This window comes from Notothenia rossii, assembly GCF_949606895.1.
Source record: "Notothenia rossii genome assembly, chromosome: 5".
NCBI classification, from domain to species: domain Eukaryota; kingdom Metazoa; phylum Chordata; class Actinopteri; order Perciformes; family Nototheniidae; genus Notothenia; species Notothenia rossii.
The window spans coordinates 63730723-63758599 of NC_136903.1; the positions used below are offsets into that span (position 1 = coordinate 63730723).

General features: G+C 39.7%; 1 protein-coding gene across 3 annotated transcripts in view; it reads left to right on the top strand.

Moving 5' to 3' along the window:
• Nucleotides 1–1334: 1334 nt before the first annotated feature.
• Nucleotides 1335–27877, top strand: part of igsf21a (immunoglobin superfamily, member 21a) — a 286476-nt gene continuing 259933 nt past the window's right edge. The window contains exons 1-2 of one of the 3 annotated variants that reach the window (XM_079684282.1): nt 1335–1606; nt 2018–2110. In XM_079684282.1, the coding sequence (XP_079540408.1) occupies nt 2029–2110 (82 nt within the window). In that variant the 5' untranslated portion in view covers nt 1335–1606; nt 2018–2028. Of the gene's footprint in view, nt 1607–2017; nt 2111–13012; nt 13441–27877 lie in introns of those variants that run through there. The other 2 variants (XM_079684280.1, XM_079684281.1) reach the window with 2 other exon arrangements.

Here is a 27877-nt window from a genome sequence, read left to right on the forward strand (position 1 = left end):
CGAAATCCCATCCAGGAGACAATCTTATTTCTGGTGCTTTGTTGTCCAACACAACTGTCATGGTGTAATCAAAATGGTTTAATCTTCTTGAATTGCAAAGTAATGGATGGTTGTTTTCTCTCTGATATGCAGAGCATGCATGGCCAAGATGTGTCAGTTGTTTACAGTATGCTTCTCTGAGCTGTAGATATAAAGGCAATTTCAATCATGACACAGTTACTCATGATAATCCACATAACTCATTTGGAACAGATAGAATCCTTTTTTATCAAAGTATGCCTGCCAACTGTCTGTTGCTGCACAGACGGATGCATGAGCACACATGCGCAGCAGTTACAAAACAGAAGTGGATATAAAAAGAGGTCATGTTTTTGTCTTTATGTCAAGTCAGGTCAACTGGCGCACACTGTGGCATAACTACTTTTAATATTGTGTAAAAAGCACACCCATATACTGATGGATTAGACATGTTAAATATTTTCAAGAGCAGATGCTATATTGGTGCAAGCTTGTGAGTTACATAGTTTGTTACATTACAAGTGTGATATTATGGGTCACTTAAAGTATAAGCTTGGATGTTGCTATTTTAGTGAGCTTCTATCTGTTTATCCATAGCTATCTCCAAATGTATTTACTTGAGAAAATGATTTGTAAATCTCTCTGGTAAAGTGGCCAACAAATGTATTGTATGCCATGTTAGAGAATGGCATGCAAAAGTAAATCTTAAAATAAATGTGCAAAGTCAGAAAAAAATATATAGATGCTTTCAAGGGCAGTGTGTTATAATGTGTGTAAATACATTTAAAAGGGTGATAGGTATGGTATTGTTCTTTTGTATTAAAAGTATTTTTAAAAAATGTCTATGTTTGTTGGCCTTCAAATTGGCTTGATGATAGATTTGGCAACTGTATCTCAGGGAAACCTCCCCAAATGATTAACATTTATAAATCGAAAGATGTTTAACTTGTTATTAACTTGAGGATAAGTGAAGAGGAGATGATCCACACTTGTGTGACACCCATGGATGTATAATGGTGACACCATGTGCAGCAGCAACCAACCCCTCAGAGTGGCCTAACCCACCTGTGTGTATGGTATGTGGGAGGTTACATTTATAATGAATATCAATGTAAGATCATAATTTCAATAAATATTTCAATATAATTTCAATTAAATATCCAATGCACAATTGCAACAAAATCCATGTAGGCATAAGCCTAAAGCAAATATTTTTTCACTAGAGACACCCCTACAGTTCACTGAATCATGGTATAACCAGGAAGTATAAATACACGAGATCTTAAGTAGACGATTTGAGTTTTTTGCAACTTTGGTGTGTCCCACATGCTCAAGACCTCCTTTGGGAATTTAAAAAATCAAAAACTAAACCCGGAAGTATTACAGATTAAGCACTGGAAAAAAGTGTGGTGCTTTAGATTTCAACAGTTGTGGAAGAGGACCTACAGACAAATGCAACAAGGTCTTCAGTGGGTGGGACTAATTGCCAAGTGGGATCTCACAAGAGGAGGACACCAGGAGGACAAGAGTACACCAGGTTCTGTTGACGGGTGTCATCATGTTGATGATATTAGGATGGAGTGAACAGGTGAGCTGAAGCACTATTTTAATTTGGAGGGATTTTGTGTTGCAAACATTAAGGCAGCTACAGCCAAAAGTCTTTGAGTTTATTTACTCATTGATGGTTTGGCAAGGGAAACATATTAACTTAATGTTGATCCCAGCACATTCAGTTATCCTGGAAAAACTGAGAGAAAGAAGCAGGCATAAAAGCAATTGTTGAAATCAATATTACATTCTGAAATCAGATGGGAAAGGCATAGTTTGGGGAGAGGCAACTCAAAAGTGGCAGCAGAATTTGGATAGTGAGGGACATAGTTGTACTCAAGCCAAAACGAGTAATGTTAAGATGTAGGTGAGCCAAACAAAAAGAGCACGTTATAATAAAAATTGTGAGAATCTTGCGCAGCACAACATTTACTATACACTTTCATTATAGGATAACATCCAATGGATCTATGCCATGAGGCTGAGACAGTTGAGCCTATCAGATGCCAGGTAGACCCTTCTTTGCCTGAGAACCAGGAAGTAGGTAGGCTAAGTGCCAGATTGCGCTTTTTGTATTTTGTGCTTCTATTGTTCCTTGCAAAAACTTCTTACAAACACAGTAATTGAACTACAGTCAATTGGTTGGACCAGGATATGACTGGCTGGGCTGAATATCAAATGTTAGCAAGCATAGCCACGCAATTTTTGTTAACCGGCTTCTGCTAACATGTTATGAATGTGCTCACGTTGCTTGATATCAAATCTTAGCAAGCAAGCAAGCTAAGCCATGCTACTTTTGTTAGCCTGTTTCTGCTAACATGTTATCAACCTTTGGAGATTTACTACACCATTATACACATTCTATCATTGACATCTTTGTTGGGTTAAATGCCCATCATGAGAAGTAATGTGAGGAATAATGTACTCCTGCTTTGCTTTACAACATCAAACCCTTTTTTTTTACAAAATAAAAAAATCCCCTGTGGACAGAAACTCAGGTCTGAAACCAGACTATACTCTAAATTTGGAAAGGCAGATTATAGTTGTCTATCTATGATGTAATTGCCCAATTAGGTAGACTTTCAGACCTCTTTTCTCCCATTAGGCATTTTCAGAGAGCGGCATCAAATACAAAGTGTAACTGTTAATATACATATCTTGTGCTTTTACTGGAATAATATTCAAGGCTTTGACCTCTAAATGAGTAAAAGGCATTACATTGATGCTACGGTCAAGGAAGAATTAAGAATGTGAGGTGTTTCTTTATTTTTTTTTATTTAACATTCTTTCAAATACAGGACAATGTTTCTTTACAGTTAACACATATAACTCTGCATTCGACTACATGTTATCTTTTGTAGAGTAAGTGACTTTAATATCTCCTTTGAAAATAACTGTGTATTGTGTTTGTGTGGCCACAAGTATTCTGTAAAGGGTGTCACTCTTTTCAGTGAGTCACATGAGGCCACTTGCTTCAGGAAATATGTGTAGCTGACATAGATGTTTTATTCCTATCTATCTATGTGTGCTACAAATAAAGCAACATCGTGTAGCTAAAGCACGTCTTCAGCTGGTTCCAACCTGGTCAACCCCGCGAGCCTGGTCTTGTCCCATTTTGAGAAGTCACCTCTAATCTCTGGTGATGGTTCAGGCTAACTGCAATGTGTTTCCCACTGGCAGACTTCTGAGTCGTCCCCATGCATGATATCCATGCAATTCTGCTTCTGACAGATATGTGTTGTAATCTCTTTGAAAATGAGCATTTGCAACATGTAAGAGCCTCAAAGCTGAGGGAGAAAATGACATCGAAAAACTGCAGCGTAAAAAAAAAAAATCCCAGCCTCGAGTCCAGCCTTTTATATGTGTTTTCATACAATTAACCAGAGATTTAGCTCTGTATTTACTGTTGACTGGTGCACCAAGGAGTGCTTCAGTCTAACTTTATTTAAAGCGGGACTCTGTATCTCTGATTGGATGGCAACAATTCATATATGCTGTTCCGAACATGGTTCGGGTCAGAGATGATGATTAAGATACAAACTCAGAATAGCAACAAACATGCAGGTACATTCGCTTCAAGTTGGTCAATCCATTGTAATCTACAATGGATTGTCTACAATGTCTTTCATTTTTTGTAAAGCACTTTGAATTTCCTTATGTTGAAAGGTGCTATATAAATAAACTTGCCTTGCCTTGCCTTGCAATGCTGGTGCATTAGTATTTCATTTCTTTTTTTGGTTTAATGGCCAAGAAGTGGGTTTTCAGTCTGCAGCCAGGATTGCAAACAGGCACGTTTTTGTCGAGTGATATATTGTGGTCGCATTCGCAGATAGGTAGTATCAAAGCCAAAGGGCACATGCTGAAGTGTACTGAATGTAGGTAAGGCCTGATCTATTCACGGCACACTAGGCTAGTACCAGTGTCTTAAAGCAGATTTGTGCAGCACCGTGTGCGATTAAACCTGGAAACTCGTGAAATCAGGACCAAGCTTCTGAATTTGTAGGAATACAACTATACAGCAACTCTATAAGAAATGTACATAAATCTCTTCCATCCGACACACTTGCAGCTCTGTTTTTTAAATCAAATATGGTTTAATCCCTCTTTAAGACTCACCCTATAGCGTTAAGAGAACACAATATAAGGCCATGTAAAGTAAGATAAATTTGCCAACTCAATATTTAATTTCACTCCATGTTTTCATGGTGAATGTTGGCAAGCACCATTTTAAAATAGAGTGACTAGAATTGTTGGTAATGGATACTAAAGTGATCTTAGTAATAATCTTTCTTCCGCAGCGCCTTGCATTGCTCAGCCACATTTCAATAATGAAAGTGTAAGAGCTCTTTCAGATGTGATTGTCTTATTAAATATTCCTCAAATGAGACTCCTAACTTGAGCGCCATTTGGAGTGACTAATGGAGGTAATTAAAGTCAATCCTGCTGTACCTAAGCAATTAAATTGGTCAGAATTGCACCATGGTTAATAGCTGGCTGGTCATTTACATCGACGACAAGACCATTTTATATTCAGATCAACTTTTCGGATGATAAGAGGCAATTCCATCGCCATACATTTGGACAGTAAATCAACCTGAGTAATACAAAGACACTATTATTTAAAGAAACAAGAGCATTGTTAAGCTGTGGTATCTGATCTTCTTTGTATAGGCACATTGTCCTTAAAGGATCCCTCCCCCGCTTAATTACTTGTGAGAGAATGTATCACAGATGTAATTTGCACTGGGATTAAGTTTACACACATACCCTACACCCTAAACTGAAAGCCAGCCATTGGATGTCATTGAGCTGTGGATGGCTGACCCTCAGATGCAATTGTTGTGTTGTTTCCAGCACCATCAGCTGTGTTTGGCCCTTATCAGTGAGTTGGACGCAGGCATTGAGACAGAATCCAATACTGACGTTAATTCACTTATGTTTATGTATTACGGTTCATTATTTTGCAATGGGTAAAAATGTCCACCAGTGCAAAATACTATTGTAATCACACAATAGAACCTGAACCGCCAATTTTCTTTGCCACATACATTTTCTCAAAATCACTGCAGTACATGTTCCATTTTTTGGCAGGTAACATAAAATGATTGGTTTGGCTATTCAGAATAATTGCTAATTCTGCTTGGAGATGTGGGTATTGTCACATGTAGATGAGAACAGAAAGCAGATGCTTCTCCAACCTTGAATATCAACTCATATTAAGGACAACACAGATTTGGGTCCAACGTTGTTCTCATTGTCTTAAAACCAAAATGTATTTCTGAGTGACTGAAGCAAAGACATATGAAAACTTAGCAGATACCACTGGAGCATACAATCTGCAAAGCTCTGCGATATTAGTCAGGACCTCATTCGGACTAAAGTTGGACATGATCCTTTCTGTTGCAATCCCAAATCCTGCCAGAAAATGCCCCAAGGCTCTTACAAATACCCTCTTGGTGGCTGCTGTTAGTGCTTACAAGCTAGATAGTTATTTAGGAACAGTTCCCCTATGGATCCCTTTGTGATCGCAAGAGTGCTGTTTGCAGGTGTCTGACTGGGAAACAAACACGAAGGTCGCATCAGTGGTTTGTGTACACATCTCGCGTCAGCCAATTGATTCATGTCATCTTGCTGGCTGGTTGCAGTGACAGATCAATTTGAGCCTTGTGTGCTTTGCCACACAATAAGCTCCGAGCTATGTACAGTAGGTTGTAAATGACGTATATCTGTCCTCTGGGAAGTTTTCAAAGGTTTGCAGATCCGGGTTGGTATTCGGTTTGTTTCTTAAGACAGAATGTCTAATGCAGTTTAACATTTTGTCATACATTTATTGGACCCATTCCATTTCACATGATTTGCTGTAGGCAATGTGGCCTGCGGAGAAATTCAAGTTATTGTTCTTCTGATGTGTATTTGCTGATATGCATGCTTTAAAATGGTCTTCTTAACTGTATTTATTAGCTTATTTAGCAAGGACAGTGCACATTAATAAACATTTCTGTAAAAGTGCCACAGTTAGCCGAGAGATTATTTTGTTGTAGTCCCTGGACCGATGATTTGAAGTCACTGTAGAAACATATTACATTTAAACTTTATTAAGGATAATACATTTAGTAAATACATTTGATTTATTATTAAGTGAAAAACAGATTGATGTGACTTTTCTAAGGGCAACATGTGCAGAATCCTTTTATTTAGTGCTCTATTGTACAAAGATATTACAAATAAGGATTATTGCTGGACTGGAAAAATGTACCCACAGTTAGCACATGCTAGCCAAAACACCACAACAACATAGTTATAATGAATTTGACAATTAATTATCATATGTAGAGTAGGTATGTGAACTATTAAGCTAATTTTGAACTTAAATTTCCCTTTTTCTTCGCCCGGGATGAACAAGGGTCACTTTGTTCGCTTTGAGGTATCTTTATCATAAAGTAATGTTAAACCTCCCTTACTTGTCTGATTGTAAATACCATCGTTCAGCTGTTTTAACACAATCCATAGATCAACCTTTCCTGTACAGGTCAGGTGAATCATTTAGGACTTACTGCATAGGTGTGTCAAGACTTATAGCTAATGTGTTGATCCTGGGACTGCCAAGGAAGCAAGATCTGTCTATGTGGTGCTCTCGATCGTTGATGTGCTGACAGTCAGGACTGCCAACAATCAAAGGATACAGTCTAACATACTCTCATAGGATGTTCTATCCTCAGTACAAAGTTTGGTTTGGACAACTTGCCCTTTTAAAAAATGAAAAAGGGAAACCCAATTTCACAATTACTTGACAGATTTTTGTCATAAATAAATGAGAGTTGCATATCCACCTTTTATGTGTAAATCACAGCACACAGCCTAGGGACAAATACTGTATGCAGTGTTTTCATCATAGTTGCGCTTGAATGTTGCAGTGTAGTGCAATAACTTCAGGTAATACTATTTTGCCAATAGTTATTTCATCCTTAGAGGGCGATTATCAGAGCACTTTTGTTGTCTGTTTTCATTAACGTTACCACAATAACTTAATGTGAAATGTAACCTCTAAGATCAAAAATTCAATGAACATTTAACAAGTGGATGAAACAAAAAATATTGAAGCATATAAAGACTGTAAAGCTGCTTGCACATCCCCGCTCAGTAACTAGTCCTTTTAATGAGCGGAAGTGGTTTTGATCATGTGGTAAAGGTATTAGGAAGTTGCCCTCCATGTGAACACACACAGATTTCTGGAGGTAAACGCCTGCCATTTTGGGGAAAGCTTTGCAGGTAGGCGGTCGGCAGGGGGGTTCATTTGAAAGCAGCAGATACAAAATGGCTCTATTTGTTGATTTATCTTGCCTTTCACAATTTATAAGTAGATTTTTAGTGAAGGACACACAAATTGTAATGTTGGTTAGGACTTTTTGTATTTTTTGCCTCTACTGTGACATGTTTACATTCTTTAACGTTCAAAAAGGTCAACTAAAAGTGTCTGTTCTGCAGCTCCTCTTTTCACCCTCTGTCTGAAACCAGCCCATTTTGCTCTGATTGGTTATAGTTGACCAGTTCTGTTGTGATTGGTCTACTGCTTAGACCCTCCAGAAAAACGCGATTCTGCGATCGCAGAATTTACCGCATAATCAGCAAAATGGCGCAGATTTTTAAAAGGCCGCATATTTATCAAAAGGCTGCATAATCCCCGCATTTTTCCACACAAAGTTGAGAAGAAAAAAAAGTTAACTCGTCTTGACGTGAAGTAGTGATGATGATGACGCAACGTCATCAGCTCGCGCATCACAGAAGGTAAACAACACCGTAGAGTGAACGTGTGGAACTCACACGAGAGAGAAAACACCAAGATGAAAAAATCTGATCCATCTCATTTACCGACGAACATTTCTGCTAAAGACCGAGCAAAGCAGTACCTCGATGTCTTTCACGAAAGTCGGGGGAAACTATTCTGCACCCCGTGCAACTGTGTGTTGGAGCATAAGTCTTAGAGAAAATCAACGGTGACGACCCACTAATTGCTTTTACAATAAATAAACATTGAATGTGTTTAATTGAATAGGAAAGGGGTTTCACGTTAGTGGCAGGTTGTGTGTGAGAGAATAAATAAGACAGCCCAATATTTAAAAAAAATCTATTATTTTTCGCAACTTTCCGCATATTTCGCGATTTCACCGCATAAAATCACATAAAAACCCTGCATGTTTAATCGCATAATCAAGGATTTTAGCCTGCATAATCAAGGATTTTTGCCCGCGTTTTTCTGGAGGGTCTAACTGCTAAGTCATCTCCTGCCCCTTAGCCTATCATGTACAATATGCTGGAGCTCTAGCCAATTGAAGCTTGAGTGTTACATAGTGATGTCACTATATTGAGGAAGATAACAAAGGAGTCCAATCGAGGCGTTTACATGCGCACACACACCTATATAACACACTACAGGAATGGGGAATAACAGGGCTTAAGTCATTAATCAAAATAGATCATTCAGGGTAAGCATATGATATAACTTTATTTACTAACTTACTAGCTACTTATATTAACCATATAAGTAATTCCTGCTGAGGAAACTGCTAAAAGCTGGATGACATTTCACTGTAGCTATATCTGACCAGATCTCACAAATGCAGGACATCATTTTCCCATTGAGGAATTATGATTTCCTACATCCTCAAAACACAAAAGTTAACTGAAATACATGAACAAAAAGATTCACATGAAATAACGTGGCTGCTTTAGTTCAAATGTGTATTTAATTATGCATATAGAATTTTTGTGATCCCATATTGGTCTTAAAGGGCTCCTTAGTCACATGCATAAGACCATGTTATCAAGTCAGATGTAGCCAGCTGTGTTCCCACCTCTGCATTTAGTAGATGAGTGTTTCTTTTGGCTTGTGGAACGGAATAAAAACTCTATTTCCATAAAAAACATGCAATTAGACAGGCTGCTTCTACACAGACAAATGTGCTTGCTAATATACAATTACGAAATAACTGTGTCCACCAAGTAGCCACGGGCAGGTGACTGATGTGATGTATATGTGATATGATGATGTGATATGTGTCTCAGTAAGCCCAGTGGCAGTCGGCAACACTTAATATACTGACACAAATAGTGAAACGGACATTGCAACAAAGTTATCTTAAGGAACAAGTAAATAAATACTGGAAAAACAAGAAGAAAGAGAGGAGACAGAGCCACCCTCCTGATGGAGTTGGTTCTGTCTGCGTGTCAGGTTTCTTTCTCCTCTGAATTCCTCACATTCTAAATAAAAAGCTAAAAAACAAGTTTAAGGCTTATTGATTTGAAAACAGTAGCCTGGAGCTCTCTCACAGGACCAAGACCCCTTTTTGTTAGTGGGTTAGAAGCCATATGGACAGCAGCACGTTCAGCTTGCAGCGTGGAGGTTCAGCTACGTCCCCAATAAAGTGTTGTTGACACTGCCCTCTAGAGAGGTGTGATAGTGCATCGGTGCTGCTGACTTAACCAGGAGGAGAGCGTCATATCTATCGAGCGGAGAGCACAGTGTGAATATACATGTTTTTAAGAATTTATATGTTTGAGACACCCTTTCATTGTTTCTGTTTGTGTTTTTGCACGTCTCATAATGTGTACTGGGTCAGTGCTGCTTGAATCTATACAAGTTTACAACCTTGTATTAAGTCGGCTTGCTGAAAATAGGAAACCAATGGCTTTATTCAACTGAATTCATATATTCGGTGGGGGGGGGTGGATTCGGCATGCTGTTGGCTGTCTTCCTGAATAACGTATAACTTTGAAAGAGAACCCCGAGGACGATTTCACAAAAGGCATATAGGACTGCAAACATCTTTTCAGAGCAAAAATAAGTAGCAAACCAGGGCTAACCTTACCAAGGTGATGTTGGTTAGAATGGCATCACCTGAGGCACCTGACAAAGTTGGGAGACAGTTATTGCCCCATCATTCTTTAAAGGTCCCATGTCATGGCCATTTCCACTGATCATAATTCCATTGTTGAGGTCTACTAGAATAGATTTATATTGTGCAATTTTTCCAAAATCACTTTGGTTTCTCAAACAGCATCTCTGTAAACTACGTGTATTCACTGAATTTCACTCTCTGCCTTTAACGGCTCGTTGTAGCTCCAGTAGCTCCAGCCCCCACCCTCCCTGTGAGCACAGTGTGCTCTGATTGGTCGGGACGTTGTGAATCGCGCTGAGCTCCGTGGAGGTGTTGTTTCCTTGTTTAGCGATACACAGCCAAACACAGCCAAACTCACCCTGAGCACACACAAAGTCACAGCCAAAGTAAAAACAATAAGTGTGGCTTGATATTGAGTAAGAAAAAGGTTGATAAACGCTGTGAGAATGGGTCTGCAGAGAGAATTTCGCCGCGATCCCAACTGTCTGTTATCAGCCTGCAGCCAGGGAGGAGAGATCAGCAGAGCTACCTGCACTGAGTGGTTGTGTGAGGAAGTCCGTGGATTGGTCAATTTGGACCAATCAGCGGGGGCTTAACGTAACGGCTCCACGGGTTGTGTCCGTTTGGTTCCATGTAACGCATGACATCATGCGGTACCCGGAAGAATCAATGGACAGTGACGTATCTCCAACGAGGCGTTTTGGGGAGGTATTTTCTCTGTTAGAGTTTTACTCGCTACAGGGTGTTTTACTCGCTACAGGGTTTTGACTCTGCAGACCGTTTACATGCATAAAAACCTTCATAACACACAAGGGGACGGGTGATAACCGGAAAAGCATGACATGGGACCTTTAACACATTATTTTGGATAGAAACAAGACATTTAACTGATTTTATTTGAATTTAGAGATGATGAGTTTACAGATGATACTTACTTGCTACCCCTTTCCCTCAACCTATCCTAAGGGAGTGCATGTACGTAGACACATTAGTTTAGCTGCTTTAGGCTTAGACTGTCGGGGACACCTTACTACTTCCTTCTCTCTGTCTGTACCTGTGTACTCTCATGTTCCGAATAACCCAGCTTCCCCCAAATCTCTTTTTGGTGTCTATCTACGCCGGGATCCTGAGTCGAGGCTGATCCTGTTACTGTGGTCCTGCCTGACTCTCATCATACTACTTCCCTGATGGCTCCCTCAGGATTGTTGACATCCTCTTGGATTCATATAGACACATGCATTTCCAAACATTTGGACTACCTATGTTGTAAATGCATTATCTCTTCGATTTACACACGGCATCTATAGCACGCCTGTCCTTCCTGGGAGAGGGATCCCTCCTCTGTTGCTCTCCCTGAGGTTTCTCCCATGTTCTCCTTTAAACTGTGGGGTTTTCCTTTCTCCGGAAGTTTTTCCTTGTACGATGTGAGGGTCTAAGGACAGAGGGTGTCGTATTGTCATACTGATATTCTGTACAAACTGTGAAGTCCACTGAGACAAATGTAACATTAAATGTGATATTGGGCCATATAAATAAACATTGAATGATTGATTCAAATTATGTAAAACTGGTTAATCTTTGTGACAGCAGGGATATGCTAATAAGAATTTCAAAAAATGTAATTGTCATCAAGAATAGTTTTTACGTGTGGCATCATTTTAATGCAAGTGACATTTACTAAAAGGCTTTTGATTTGAGTGACATTACAATATATATTTTTTAAGTTGGGCTGCAGGCATTCGTACTGTTAGGAACGTATCACTCTGCCAAATAAATGCTCACTTTGTCTTGTACGAAATCTTCCCTGACACTTGAATCCACAGTTGCCTGCCCGCCTGCATTATGGATGATTCTTAATGAGACAAAAATGACTGCAGCCAATTTGAAGCAGAAGAGTGACTTTAACCTTCCTCTTTCAGGTCCATTACACCTCTACTATACAGTTCAAATACGTCTTTATGAGTTTTAGTGTTGGTCCAAAGGCATTCATTTAATGTGTTTATTTACACAAAGTAGTTTGGTTCTTGAGCACTAATTAAGGTGGTCAACAGGTTACAATGGCCCGAAACGTTTTTTTAGCATAAATGAGCTCCAGTTTAAAATAATGAAAACCAAAAAAAACACATGCAAATGAAGAAACATCTTCACCAACTTGAGAAAAACTTGCATATTGTTTACTGAAAGCGCTGCATAAGCAAAATATGTTTATTTCATTTGCATGTGTTTTGGCACATTTGTGTTTTTATATTTGTATTGTTTCTAAAGCAGCAGCGTGTTTCTGCTAATAGAAGTGTGTTGTTGGGCCGTTGAAGCTTTGCACCCGTCAGCCAGTATGATGTACAAAAACAAGTCTTGCTAACTGTAATGCAACACAATGAAGTGTGAGGCAATAAATAAACACATACAAACTCAATCAATACATTACAGGGGAAATACTACAATACTTCTATTCCATTTCCATTTGTACTTCAACCTATGTTTTTATAAATATTTATTTATTTTAATATGTTGCAACTGTCACAAAACCTAATTTCTCCCTTGGATTAATTAAGCATTTTGTTTGAGAGAAATTAATATATGTGAAGAAGTACACCGTGATAGGCTATTTTAATCTTAATAATATGTACTAAATATATACAATAATGCTGACTAACACTTTGTCTAGAATAAGTAAAAGCACAATTTTCTTTGCAGAATATAGTTTATCTCTTTTTTTCTGGGTGCACACAATAAGGTAACAAAAGCATTCAATATTTTCTCGTTAAAAAACAATTGATTTTAAACATGGTTTGCATGCTGCTCCATTCATGCATTTTTAATGTTGTGTTGGTTATAGTGGGCTACACCGGAGGATAAGGATCTTTAAAACCCTTTTTTTTACTAGAAATAAAAAAACACCAGAAATAAATCGGCTTAATGGACAGAATTAGAGTGGTCTGAATTCAGGGTAGGATTAAGGAAAATTGTGTGAAATAAAAGAGCGAGTGATCAGGAATGACTGTGCGTCTGTGTGAAGGGCGGGAGGAGAGAGAGAGAGGAGAGAAAGAGAGGGAGCGAGGTGACTGAGGAGCACATTTTCATCCAAACCTCCTTTTTTCCAGAGCCTATCTGCTGTGCGGCTCAGCTCAGCACCCTATTGTTTAAACAGGGAGGGAAAAATAACACTCGGCTTGTTCTATAGTCTCATCCAGTGAGTCATTTTATTTCTTTTTAAATCTAATGCTCGATTTCCACCGCTCTGAATGCTGTCTTCATTGTCAACTTCTCCGATTTCTCCACTTAAGACTTGAGCTGCATCATGAGTAGTTTGGGAGCACCTTTCAATCGCATACCTCTGGAATGGTGGGGATTACACAGCCGAGACCCGGAGAGCATGTAAACGCAAATGGAGTTTGGGATTTATTGCAAAATAAGGGAAAGATGACCGTCTTCTCGCTGTGCTTGCTCTTGTGCGCGGATCTGCTGGATTTAGCCGTCGGTAAGTGTGACCCTGTCATATAATTTGCACACATATCGGAACCTCTTGCGCAGATCAGTGCGTGGGGTCTTGCAATAACTGTCAATGAGTTCCGAGATTCGTATCAGTGTAATACTAACTGGCCATTGACAGGACAGCCGGATGGAGGCGATCGGTGCCACAATCGCCTCATGCCAACTTTCCCCCTCCGTGCCAACCAAGTCGTGGAGGAGAGAAATCAATGAATAATGGTCGTATTCAGTCCGGGCTGCACAATGCGTGTGTTCAAAGCAAAAATGCAAGAAGGGGGGTTAGCAGGAGGCCTGGTTATGTATTAAGTCTTAATTCATCTGCATTGTCTATCACGACCAGTATAGCAACCACTTCTGATCCCCGCACCAAACCACGCCGAAGCGCACCGTTCGGTGTTCATGGTCACCGTCGCGTTTGCACATCGGATAGCGCCTGGTCTCAACAGATATTAAAGTTGTTGCCTTGGAAAACATTAAAGTGCGTGGTTTTTTTTTTTGTGCGAAATTCTGCTCACGGTGCACAGTAACGCTCTGTTCCGCACAGCGGTGGCATCAGTGTCTTCTCTCTGTGTTGACGCGTTTGGACATAAAAGGAAGAAAACACCTCATTGATCATTTCTCACGAGAGCGAATTGAGATTTTGAATAAAGTATGTGCACCGTTAAGAATTGATTAGTATTTTACATGATCGTCTTGTTAGTGCAATTTAAAGGAAGCCAGCCTCTGTGCTCCAAATGGTTGCAACATGTTCCCCTATATACTGTAGCTCGTCCTCACATGCAGTCCTTGTGGCATTTTGCAGAGGCACTGTATTAATATGCTGTCATACATCAAGAGCTTGCATTACAAGACTGCACTGCAAGCAATTTAATCCCTTAAAGAGGAATATAGAAATAGTAGGCTGTGTATAAGGTTCCTTTTTTATTCTGCTGGAGTTGGGCTCACTAGTGTTAACACCGTGGTGTTTGAAGGACTTCTGAGGAGAGTTCACTCCTGGCTACAACATCAAAGAAGCATGTCTTTCAAACTAACCTGTTCACCCCGCTCATAGCTACAGGATTTTGTTGTTTTAAGTGTTTTTGACCTTGTTTGACCCATATAGGAAATCATTATCCCAGTTGAGCTTAACATAATGTCAAGTGATAAAATGCCACCAGGTCCGCCAACTACAAACAGGCCCCTATGTAAAGTACTTAGGACATCCTCAATAATGCAATCATGCTCATTTGAAAGATTCACAATAGCTTAGGTTACTTTGGTTGGATGTTATTGCATTGGATTGACAGAGATTTTCCATGCAGGCGTTAACATTGATCTCAATGTAAACAAATAGTAAAAGGTGTAATTTAACCGATCAATTTGTTGCAGTTGAGTTGTAGTGTCTTTAAGTCAGTTTGCATGGCTGTGGTTGGCTTTTGTTGTCACTACTGTTTATAGAAAATTATTCTGTGGATAAATATGGGTAAGTTATGCTACGGTGGTCGACAGGTGCAAAGCCCAAACACTTACATTAGGAGAAAAGCACTTTGCTTTCAAAAACATAAACAAAAATAAAAGCACCAATGTGCCAAGACACTTATAAATGAAGAAACACCAACTTGTCGAAATATATGCAATGTTTACTAAAAGGGCTGCATAACCGAAACGCTGCAAATATAAAACGCTGCAAAAAGCTCAAAACACAACGTAAAAGGGGACACTAAAAGGTTCTTGTTGATGTTTGGGGATTATAGAGTTGGCCAACTGTCACTTTTTGCGAAGTTAATCTGTTTCATAATTGTAAGTGTTTCATGGCTTATTTTAACAATGCTATTACGCGATTAAGCTAGCTAGCTAACATATTTGAAATATACTGACAAAACACGCATTTGCACCTGTCAGTCATGGTATACTTTCCTCTGTTTCTTAGACATTACCTTTGATTCATACCATTATGGATATCACTTGTTTGTGTGTTTGTATCTTATAACAATATCAAGGTCTCTCTATTTCAATGTGTGTGCCAGTGTTATTCATTCCCTAAAGAGAGTGCCTGTGGTCAGTTATTCCATCTCATCTTATCTTAAAATGTCATGCAAGTAGAGGCTTCCCAACAGTTACTTTCATGTTGGCAAAGTATTTTAAGACATGATGCTTACAGTATCTCATTTTAGAATGAAACTCTTTTATCCTCTCGGTTAACTCGAAGCACCATGCAACACCACTGCCTGCCAGATGTGTTCTTCCTTTAGAAATGTGGGCACAGCTCACACCCACCTGTGCCCAAGAGCAAGCCTCAGCTATTGAAGTTCAGGATTCATGCTTGGCTGTGAAGCATGTCACATAGTCACTGTTTCAAGAGCAGGTTACATATTCGCTGGTTGGAGTTTATCCAGGAGTTATAGTTTTGCACAATGTATTCATTCAGGTTTGTAGTGGAGTATAGTCTTTCCCAAGAGATGCAATCCATAGGAAAAAACAAAATCAAATATTTAGTATATTCTACAAACATATGTTGGTGTTCTGCATGACAACAATTGGTGGGAGTCGTTCCTGTATCTTCCCTAACGTGACAACCCATTTGTCAGTCCATGTGCACAACATAGCTGTGTCTCCAGCCTATAGTGCACCTGTTACATCTAATTGACTTTTGCAACATCTGTGCAGACACACCATTATGAGGATTGATCTAGCCAGAGTGCTTACTCTGCAGGTCAAACATGCACATATAAATCCAATCCAATCCAAATGAGTTGAATTGGATCCTGGATTGACAAGGATCACTTTGTAGAATAATGTACATTGCCAAAGACTCAGAAAAAAAACATTCCTTTTGGCTTCAACATTTTTGGGAAATGCGCTCATTAGGGCTGAACGATTAATCAATTTTAAATCGAAATCGCGATTTTAAATGATGCGATTATCAAATCACAAAGCCTGCTTTTTTAAACTTTTTTTTTCTTGTGTGTCAGTCATCCACACCAATCAGAAGTGATGTGCTCCACATGTACCAGTCATTGTTAACCAATCAGAAGTGGCCCATGATAGAAGGTGATAGACAGATTGATCCAATCACCTGCCAAGTATTTTTGAAAGTGCCTGCCCTTTCCAAATGGCTTCCAATGGAGCTTTCCTAGATGGTTTGGTGAAACAAACCATCTGAGTCAGGTTAGTAATGCTCCATCACATGTTTATATTACAGGGTGAATCTTAAACTGAAGCTTGACTTTAAAGCAACCCAACGGAAGTTTCATGTAAGTTTAGTTCTTTCACTCGTAGCTCGAGCTGCAGGGGGGCTAGAGACGGGAGCATGTTGATGCGACCTTCCTAGCCGGAGATATGGCCACATTTTACAATAAACTTCCGTTGGGTCGCTTAAAAACAAATATCGCAAATCGCAATATCTGTCAGAAAAATCGCAATTAGATTTTTGCCCAAAATCGTGCAGCCCTAGCGCTCGTTCATTTTTAACTTTTGTTCTGAAGGAGGGAAATAAGCTAATCATAGCCCTCTCCTATCTTTTTCCAGCAGAAGGTTAGCTTGGCTTTGCAAAAAGAGTGAAAGCAGTGGGACAGCTAGCCAGGCTACATCTGAGGGTATGGTGACAAAAAACATCCTTCATGGCGTCTGAAGCAAGCTATAAACTTGAGTTTAATTATCTCTTTTAAATGAGTAACATGCCACACTATTTTTATCTTGAAGTAGCGACTTTCTCAAATTTTAGCAGGTAGCTTGGCAACCTGACTGGAAACAAGACATTAGGAAAAGTTGAATTTGCCTCTTAGCCAAGACATAATTTGGCCCCAAACTACTTATAAGGGAGGCGTGTGGTGCAGTGGGTAGTGCGTTGGTGTTCGGATCAGGGGGTCACAGGTTCAAACCCCACTGCAGTCAGCATGTCGTTGTGTCCCTGGGCAAGACACTTCACCCCACAGTATTGAGTATGTAAGTCACTTTGGATAAAAGCGTCTAACTATTGACATGTAATGTTATAACACTTTTTAAAAAAATCTGATTTAACGAAAGAGATATACAATGTTAATTAGCACGCAATACATCAAAGGTTCTGCATTGCGGCTTTTGTGGTATTTGGATTGGATAGAGGCAGGCACACTGTATTTGATTTTTGTGCCAATATCAAGGAAATAAAATAACTTTCTGCTCACTGTAGCCTTGAATTTGTTGGGGGGAGGGGGGCAAATAAGAACATTAACCAACAGTTCAAACCAGGGAAGCATCCACCAGTCCAAAAGTTATTTGGTTATTTGGTCACATGATAATTCACATCAAATAAAAGTTCAATGGTATAACAACATAAACATAACAGAATCAGTTTACATTCCAGCCAACTATATAACAGCTGTACTGTAAATACAGTCAGTGTAGAAAAGGTGATGTCACTCTATTAAACATTTCCACTTTTAAACATATGATTGAGGATCGTGATGGATGCATTGATACAAAATCATACCAAATAATTTATAAGGTATAGGCTATGATCAATTCAATACAATACCACCATTGAGCATGAGCTAGCTGTTAAGCTAATTTAATGCGCTCCAACTTCATAAACATTAACTAATTATGATTGCTACTCTGAGATCACTTGCTGCTATTCAAAGGATGCTTTATAGTTTACTGTTAGGTTTTGATTTATGATTTCTTGTTGGGGAGAAATTAATATACCCAGCACCCTAGAATTTAATTGGGAGGAAATTGGGTTATTCTTCTGGGTTTTATTTGGAAGAGATGGGCTGCTTTTCGCTGCAGTCTCATTTGTGTTTTTAGTTGGATATGAGGGGTGCATGTTTAAAGTGTTGTGTAGGTTAGCTTAATGGATTTTGTTGTCCTTATCTCCACACTCTAAAAACACAATTAAATCATTTCTAATAAGTTTGCTCAACATTATAATGCCGTTTATGGACGAACAGACTTGCTTCGAAGGGCTTCTTTAAGAGATTAAGAACTACAGAAAATAGTGTCCACAGTTGAATAAGAATTATATCAAATTGTATCTTTTTGATCCTTTTTCTCCAGCTGGCCTGGTTGACATTTCTACTCATTTTCATCCTCTGGCCGAGACCATTTTCTCAGATCACTTTGACCTAATGGAAATCAAAGCATCTGTAATGCTGTATCTGATTTCCTTTTTTAGAACAATCTGTGGATGAAGTATCTTGCACAGTAATACCAGACACGTCCTTCTGCATAATTCTTACTGAGGATAATGCTTTTCTTGAAAGCCTCATGAATAACTAAATCTCTCCTTGTTTACTCTCACAGCAAGTGACAATTGGCTGTCCACTGCAATCAAGTATGCACCTTCCCTCTGATGCTCATATTCATATATCTTGTTTTTGTGTAGTCCTTGCATGTCCTAGGCATAATAGAAATACAGAGCGGGAACTGCTTTAGGTTGAGATTTGAACAGCTGCCTGTAAGTTCAAAGAGCAATGCAGTACAAGTACAAGGTGCTCTGATTTTATATAGATCAGGAAATGGGACAGGCGAGCTCTTGTGATTTGATACCAGTAGAATCTAGGAATATTGCAGGGATAAGGAGCAAATTAATCTACGATCATGGCCTCATGTTCACCGTGTCAAAAGCCAAAGGCATACTGAATATTATGGAAAAGCGATTTAAAGAGATATGTTTGTTTGGGTAATTTCTGTTGAAATGCAGAACAAAGTCAATGAAAGTACTAAATGACATTACCGCTACAGGTGGTAGGTGTACATGTATAGAGTGACAATCAACTAAACATGACTTGACACTGTGGCCTTATGTTTGAATCTTTTATAGGTTAAACACATTATGAGTTCCTTCAGTGTGGGCTCATTTTAATCCCTTCTATTTGACTACTGGAACAAACCATCTATATAAATACCTTGCCTCATGACACAGTGCCGTTGCTTGGTGTGTAGATTTTGAATCATTGCAGTTTTGACGGATGTAACAGGCACTCAAGTGTTGATGGTTTCCGTTGCTGTGTGACTGTGGGCCCTGACCGATGGTCTTGACTCAAAGGAAGTGAGAAGAGTTGAAAAATGGGTTGTGGTTACACCACTATCTAACAATCACATGGCTTTGCATGAGCACTGCAGCTTTCAGCAGTTATATAAAATGATTATACTCAGATTAGAAGCAGTCTGCATTGTTTTACTCTTCCATTGTTTTTATAAATAAATGTTCTTCTTACAGTACCCGCATACAGTATGTGCTTTTACTGGCAGGAATACATGCAATGCAACTGCTTGATTTTTTTTATTGATTTATTGATCGACTCACTTCGAGAGAATGTGTGTTCTTCAAGACTACTAAAAATATAGTGTTTAATAAATGCATCATTTAATATCATTCTATTGTATGCAGCTGATAGATTTCATTTTTAGAAACACTCTATACAGTACTATCTACTACATTTTCAACTGTGATGTTATGCAACAGTGAGTTTACTTTTTGGTTTCAGATATTGTGGAATTTGTGGAACATTACGACATTGGTTGATTTCAGTTGGCCCCATTATATATAATGAGGCCCATAATGCTTTTTGGGGTTAACTGTAGTCAGTGGCGGCCGGCCCATAGGGGCGCTAGGGGCGCCGCCCCACCTCTTCCCACATTCTATTTCCGGCAGTGGCTCAGTCGGCAGGGGCTTGGACTGTGAGCCGTAGGGTCGCCGGTTCAAGTCCCCGACTTGAATGGAGTGTAGCCTGCTACTTGGAGAGGTTTCAGTTCACCTCCTGGGCCCTGCCGTGGTGCCCTTGAGCAAGGCACCAGACATCCCCCTTCCCCCCTCACTCCCATTGCTCCCCGGGCGATGTACAATAGCTGCCCAATGCTCCTAGTACTAGACTCCTGGTACTAGGATGGGTTAAATACAGAGGTTACATTTCAATGTGTGACCATTAAATAGGGTTTCATCCCTCCAACTCTATTCTATTAGATTGTCATTAAATATACTTACATTTGTATTTATTTAATAGTTTTTTTATTAACAAGTACATAGTATATAGTTGGTGCCAGTAAAATGTATAATCTACGATAAAATAAATAAATACAAATTAAAATAGTTTTACGATTTCTAAAGTTACTGATAAGTCACATGTTTCCTGCTTAGGGCGCAGTCCGCACCTCTTCAATGCAACAGATAGGAGCAGCTTTGGGCGCACCCAAGCTGCGCCCAAAGCAGCTGTTGACACCGCCAGCAACTAGGGGGCAGCAGGAGGCCAGAGTGAGTGATTGACGTTTGAATGAGAGAGTTAGACGGAGACGGAGGGTAAACAAAACTATATAGCGAATATTCTTTAATCACTTAAAGAAACACCCTTTGAGAGGAGGACACTGGAGGGAAAGCTGAAAGTAAAAGAGCTCGGACCTGGGGCCTCATGTATAACGCCGTGCGTAGGATTGACGTGGGAAGGTTGCTTACGTAGTAGAAATCCGAAAAATAGGTCCATACATTTTCCGCCACTTTCCGATTCACCAGACATTGCGTACCGTTGAGGAAAGTGCGTACGGCACGTAACGCCCATATTTGCCTATAAATAGTCAAAGAAATGCCCTTTCATTCATTCATTTTTGACTGACTGGATGGAGAAGATCGCAGGAAATGACGACAGAACAGCTAAAAAAAACATCTCAAACCTTGTCAGATTTTTGTTATTTTGGGGAGGTCAAGATAAATCATATTGTTTGGTGGATGCAGTTTGAACCAGAGTAGCAGTATTGAGGTCGGATCGTCACCAAAATAAATAAATAAGTGGTCCGAAAAAGGTTAATGACAAAATAAATACACACAGCCTTCCTCAGGCAGTGTGTTTTTACCGGGGACACGAGACCCCCCCTTGATGAGAAACTGTAAGAAATGATCGGGGAATCCTCCGGAGTGGAGTCATGACGACTGGATCTGAATTAGCCTATGTTTTTGTATTTGGTGGTTTGTGTCCCAGCTGTCTCCACTGCAGCAACTCTCTATCCACCAGTTAAAGGAAATACAACTAATGTGTTGTGTTATATTAGCTGTACAATTTACCACATATGGTGCTCTTAGTTTCCATACCTCCTGTGTTTTACGAGTGACTTACCAAGTCTTGGCAAATGGCATAAAACACGATTAAACATGTATTAAACATATATAAAACATGCTCGTATCTACAACCTATAGAAATGCAAAACGGTGTTGTAATATGACATTATTTTTGAGTTTGTTTATATTTTTTCTTAAATGTTGGTAGAGCCCCCCCTGGAGAGAAATGCACCAGCCACCACTGACTTTAGTGTGTTATAGGCTCTGGTGCATGTAAATGGTCTGCAATACAACACAAAACTGCTTTGAATCTCTGGTTGAGCTCTTAGACTCTTTTTAGATCACTTTGATCGAAAAGAGGAAATCAATGCAGCAGGCTGAATGTAATAGCTTCACAGAAGAATACAAAAAAACCTGGGACCTTCTCCATACATGTGGGTGACTACCAATTGTCTCCTTCACCGGTCTCTTATATCACCTTTTGGTCTGGATCTTTTGTAACTTGAAATCCCATTTAATGTGATGAAAGACGAAAAATTAAACGTTGAAACAGGTTGATGACCCAGAAATGCTATCTTTTGTTGAAGACCACTTTTCTAAGAATAAATAAAAGCTTTTAACTGAAGCTTTTAACTTTTAAGTTACCTCAAAAGGTCTTTGTGGTGGGATGGAGTCCCAGTGTGAGGTCAGTGAATACTGGTATAAGTGTATTATCTACATTTAGAGGAAAAAAACTCGACTGTCGCTGCTTGTAGCTGCCCTATTATGCTTTGCCTATAGGTTATATAGGTTTTTGTGCAGGTAAATGGTCTGCAAAGGCTAACATTCCAAAGTTCCTTGCAGAGGGAGTTTCTCTCCCTTAAGCTCCCCCCTTGCCTAAAATGCCTCCATTGGACTCCTTTGTTTATTTCAATAGGCGCTTTCACACCGCAGTACTTTTCCCACAAAGGTTCATGAGAACTTAGTTCATCAGAACTCTTTAGTTCTCCCATGTTTTATTTTGTGTTGCCATAAGTTAGTCTCTCTGCGTTTCTGCGTTTCTGCGCTGGGCTAATGCTAATAATGCTAATGCGAGGATAATAAAATGGTGGCTTCACAACACTTTTTGTTTGTTTTACGGGGCGTGGTTTGCAATCCGCCCAGCCAATCAGAAATATAGCTCTTTTCTCACAAGAGAGCCGCATGAGAGTCCCTGCTCTCTAGCAGGGACGGAAAAGGGGGTAAAAAGGTTCTCATTAACTAATTTTAGTTCTGGCTCTTTTTGGTGTGAACGCGACATTTCGGAACTATATCGGAACTAAAGTGGGAAAAGTACTCCGGTGTGAACGCGGCTATTAACACAGTCACCACTATGTAACACTTGTTTTTCTATTGGCGAGCGCTTCAACATATTGTACATGATTGGCTAAGGGGCGGGATATCCCAACAGAGCCGGCCAGCGAACAAATCAGAGCAGACTGGGCTCTGGTTTCAGACAGAGGGTGAAAAGAGGTGTTACAGCACAGTATAAGAGAAATAAAGACCATTTTGAACCTGAAAATGATGTCCTCTTTAAGACAAGGCCATCTTTAGCTTCCATAAAATTACATCTTTCCAAGTCAAAAATACTATGTGGTAAAGATATGATTCTATTTGGTAAGTAAGTTCACCAAAATCACAAAGAAGCTAAACATTTTCAATTACCGGTACATTTTATATTTTGCACCAAAAGTAAAAGGCCTTCCACAGTACGGTCTAATTATCACATTGTTTCAAGATTTCCCTGCACATGCAATTTAAAAATTCTTGCAGCGTCACAAACTAAGTTCTGCAGAAATCTCAAATAGGTAATCCTTTAACTTGGCTTTAAACCTTTGAGAGAATCACATTGTGCTATTTCTTAGAGAGACTGAATGAATGAGTTATGCCATTATTTAAACATACTCTCACTCATTCTGCACATTTTTCCACGTTTGAAACAGGTTTTACACTTCTTAGCCATGCATGCATTTTTGCCTTTTCACATTGAGGTGCGTGTGTTGATCTTGAAATAAATTCTGGCTTTTTGCCTCTTCAAAGGCATTCATTCCAAAAGCGTGACACCCTGAAATGTCTGAGACAGTGATAAGCCACATGTGAGAGAATAACACATTCTGAGGATTAGCATACATGCCAACTATCTGCTTTTCAGGTAAATGTGCAAAACCAAATCATCTCTTTGACATTTTGGATGAGGTTTAGTGTGGCGTTTTCAGTGAAGCGGTTATTTGAAAACCCTTAACATGATTTATTAATGCATGGTTTCTGCCGCCATGGGGTTTGCATCCAAGATGACTTGTTGCCCGGTAGCCTCGGGGGCCGAGGGGTTGACCACAGGGCGTACATCTTCCACAGTGCAAATAATGCAACATAATCTGTAACCATCATGACAAATCTGTCTCCCCCAGCTGCCATCACAACAGCCTTTTGCATGGAGAGGCTGAAAATAAAGGTTATTTCCTCTTCCGATATGGCTGAGATGCTTTTTCCAGCAGGGATGCTCCAAATGATCAAATGATAAAGCCTGTGATTAGTAAAGACAACTAAATGCTTGGAGCACAGAAGTTCAAACAGCGCAGTAACTTCCCTCTCTCCCCCTGAAGTCCCTCATACACAGATGAAGGCTTGCTTGCAGATCTTTTCGGCTTGCGTAGGAGTTTGAAGCTCTGATTCCCTCAGCAGTTGGTGGTTTGCAGAGATAGGAGCAAAGATAGACATTTGCAGGCTACATAAAGAAAGCATAACATCCTGGTTTGAGATGTACAGTGCATAAACCATGATTGTTTTTAAAGTGTCATATGTTCCTTACTAGTATCTGTTACATTTCTTTTTTTCATGGATGTATCACTTTTGAAAATTAGCTTCTTGAATAAGTAGGGATTTTCTTGACAAGCTTTATCAGCAGCTTTACTTCATCCTCCCCTCACTTTTTCCTACGTGCTAATGTGGATTATGCGATTTCTCTTATCATGTTCAAACATGGCTGCTGAGTAATAACAATTGCTCTGCTACTGTGTCCCAACATTAGCCTCCTTATTAGAGACTTTGAGAAGTGCCTTCTATACTATACATGACACTTATCTCTGCATTCAGGGATCATCACAGGGGGCTTAAGCTTCAAGGAGTAACACTGCTGTGCAGAGATGATATTTTATACACACACATTCAGATATTTTTGCAGTTTCTTGCATGCAATCAGCTTTCTTGAAAAACCTGACACAGGGGAATTATTGGACTTGACTGTGATTCAGTTTATAAAGATACAACACCAGTTGGCCTTGTGTAGCATACAGTGTGTCCAGTGTATTATGTTTATAAAAGAAAAAGGAGGGTCAGCATAACCTGCATTAGCAGTAAAATATACCAAACATAATAAAACTAGATTGTAAAATTACATTGTAAATTCAACACTAAAAATGGATATAACACAGAATGGAAATGACTATAATAAAAGTCTGTAAGGAGTATTACATTGTGCAGTACCTCCTCATTTGTGTAGAATTATATGGAGAGTCTACTACGGCCTGAGCGCCGGCTGAGTCGAAGCACATTTTCATGTTTTTTTTAATGTTATCAATATTATTTTGAACTGAAAACGATTGCATTTTTGAGGGTCTAATCCAGTGTTTCCGCCAGACCAGGGCTGAGAGGGCGTCCACCCCGAGAGCGGGGGGGGGGGGGGGGGGGTCTTGAATTTTTACTTGAGCCGTCCCTTATAGATACTGTCTTTTTACGTTAGTGGGCCGGATCATTTGGCTTGGCTCTCTTAAAGCCCCGGCCGTTTCGGCTCCCAAACGGCTCTTCATGTTACCACAGTTTACCACAGAGCCTCAGTTTCGCGAGGCTCCGGCGCTCGAAGCTCACGCGCATGCTCCACTAAAACCCCCCCCCGCTCATCGCGTCCAAATCGCGCACGTTCCGTGTTGTCCTGTAGCAGGCACCTTCGATGTCGGGGAAACGATTTTCAATACTCCGAAAATAATCCCACCAGACTCCTTTGCCCCTCCAACAGAGGGATGTCCTTGTCCTTTTTCCTTTTCGTCATTTCAAGCGATAAAAACTCTTGATCTTCTCTCGAATTATTAATATTTTTGGACGCCCTCAGCTCGCGTTCAGGGCGTCCCGAGCTGAATAAGGGCGTCAAATGACGGCAAGACGCCCTCCTGGCGGAAACGCTGTAAACGTTTTCCGAAAGTGGATTTTGAGTGTTTGGCAGGATCATCAGGACTGGTTAGAATTTGACATTTTGGTCGTCACGTTCTCAGGGTGTCGATTAAAAGCTCGATAGAGTGGCGAAGTCACGCCCATCTACTTCCGGTCCATGGGACCTTATTTCGGAAAAATTATGCATTGAAGTCAATGAAGAGAGAACTTATCTTTCGATCCCGTTTGAATTGTGCCATGAATTACACATATGATGTTTGTCAATCTTAAAAAATCATTTCCATGTCAAAAAAGTCACAGTTTGTCGTAAAACTGTTGAAATATAAGACTATGAAAAATACGCAACTAGAAAGAGTACAAATCCCAGAGTGAGTGTAAGTGATGTCATAACTGTTTTTCTCCACTAAGAGATAGCTAAGATCAGCGCCATATAGATATAATCTATCTATATGGCGCTGGCTAAGATAAGATAACTTTAACAAGATGCCTGTGTGCTTAGTACCAGGTTGTTATCATACCAGCAATGGGTCTGACTCGTTCTTTCGCTTCCCGTCTGATGGAAGGACCAGGAGTGGCTGGATCAAGTTAGCTACCTAGCTAGTAGCTAGCACCTTAGTTAGCATTACAGCCTTGTCATTTTTATTAGCCTTAACATGAAGTAACATGAAGTAACCCAAAACGTTAAACAGTAAGAGTAGTAGTCATATTTCGTGAACCCTTTGAAGAGTACTGTCACACCGGTGTGATCATTCTATAATACACAATTTAAGCCCGGGGGAGAAATGCTAACGCTACATTAGCATCTGCGATATTTTCTACTTCACACATCTGCACAAATGGTTGACATTAAACATTAAAAAGACCAGGCAGTTCAGAGAGAATCAAAGGAAGGCAGGCAGGCAGGCAGCTTTGTATGACATTCTTCTGGACGTGTTTCATTGTGGTGATAGAGAGGGTAGTCAATCCTTTTGTTGACAAGACAGTAGTGACGGCCATCTTGGTGACATGTGTTGTTCTGCCTTCCGGAGATGTAGTTCATTCAGCGTTTCACACAAACAAATGTGTTCACAGTTTTACGACACATTTTATTTTATTTTTACTTGCAAAATTATCTTTTAAATTGACAAACATCATATGTGTAATTCGTGGCACAATTCAAACGGGATCGAAAGATAATCTTTCTCTCTCCATTGACTTCAATACATAATTTTTTCGAAATAAGGTCCCATGGAGGTCCACCGGAAGGGGAGGGACTTCACCACTCCATAAAGCCCTACAAAAAATTACAAAAGTAGAACAAAAATACAAAAAATACTATTGGAGGAAGTTGGCCATTTTGAATTGTCATTTTTTGCACTTTTCAAATGCCATATCGTAACTGACAGTTTTCATTCGATCAACTTCAAATTTGGTAAATACTTTTCATAATTGACCAATCGTCATGGTTCCATAGGATATAAATTATATAACCTATACATAGATGAATTTTAATCTCACATTTAAATACTAATACTTTAACAAGTAGTAACCCTATTCTAAACTTCCCTTTCCAAAGTGACAGTCACTGTAAATGCCCCTAAAGCGCTGTTTGCCTTTTTGGTTTTAAATCTTCCGTTTCTCTTTTCTAGAGCTATTCAAAGCCTTCTCCTAGGCAGTGAATGCAGCTACGCAGAGGTTTCATGAAAAATCCAGATTAGGCGTGAAAAAAGGGAAGAGATGAGGGGGCAAAGGAGGGGGGGAGCTCTAATCTCCGCATTGACGTCACTCTTGGTGTGAAGCTGTGCAGATGGGAGTCAGGGAGGATTGTGTGGGCTATGCATTTTATGACAACAGATTATTTCCTTTTATGCATGCTGACTTCCTCCATGTGAGCCACATTTCTACCCCTGGGGACAGCATTCCCACATCACAAAAAAAAAAGTCATGAAGACATACATCTCCAGTCGCAGGAGCAGGTTTTAGTGAAGTTCCACAGACAGAGTTGGTCTGTGATGGGACAAGTCTCTGTTCAGCCTGCAACATCCGTCCTTTATGATAACATTTATCAGCAAACCTTTGATCCACTGCAGAAAGTGTCTTGCAAGTTCAGAGAAATAATGTCCTGAGCCTGTGACATGAATTATACAATGATAGAAACTGCTGTTGCATACGGATCATGCCCTGTATTAGAGATGATTGTGTTACTAAGTGATGGGCTTAGTATTGCGAGGGTGTTTCATATTCCAGGGTGATTAAC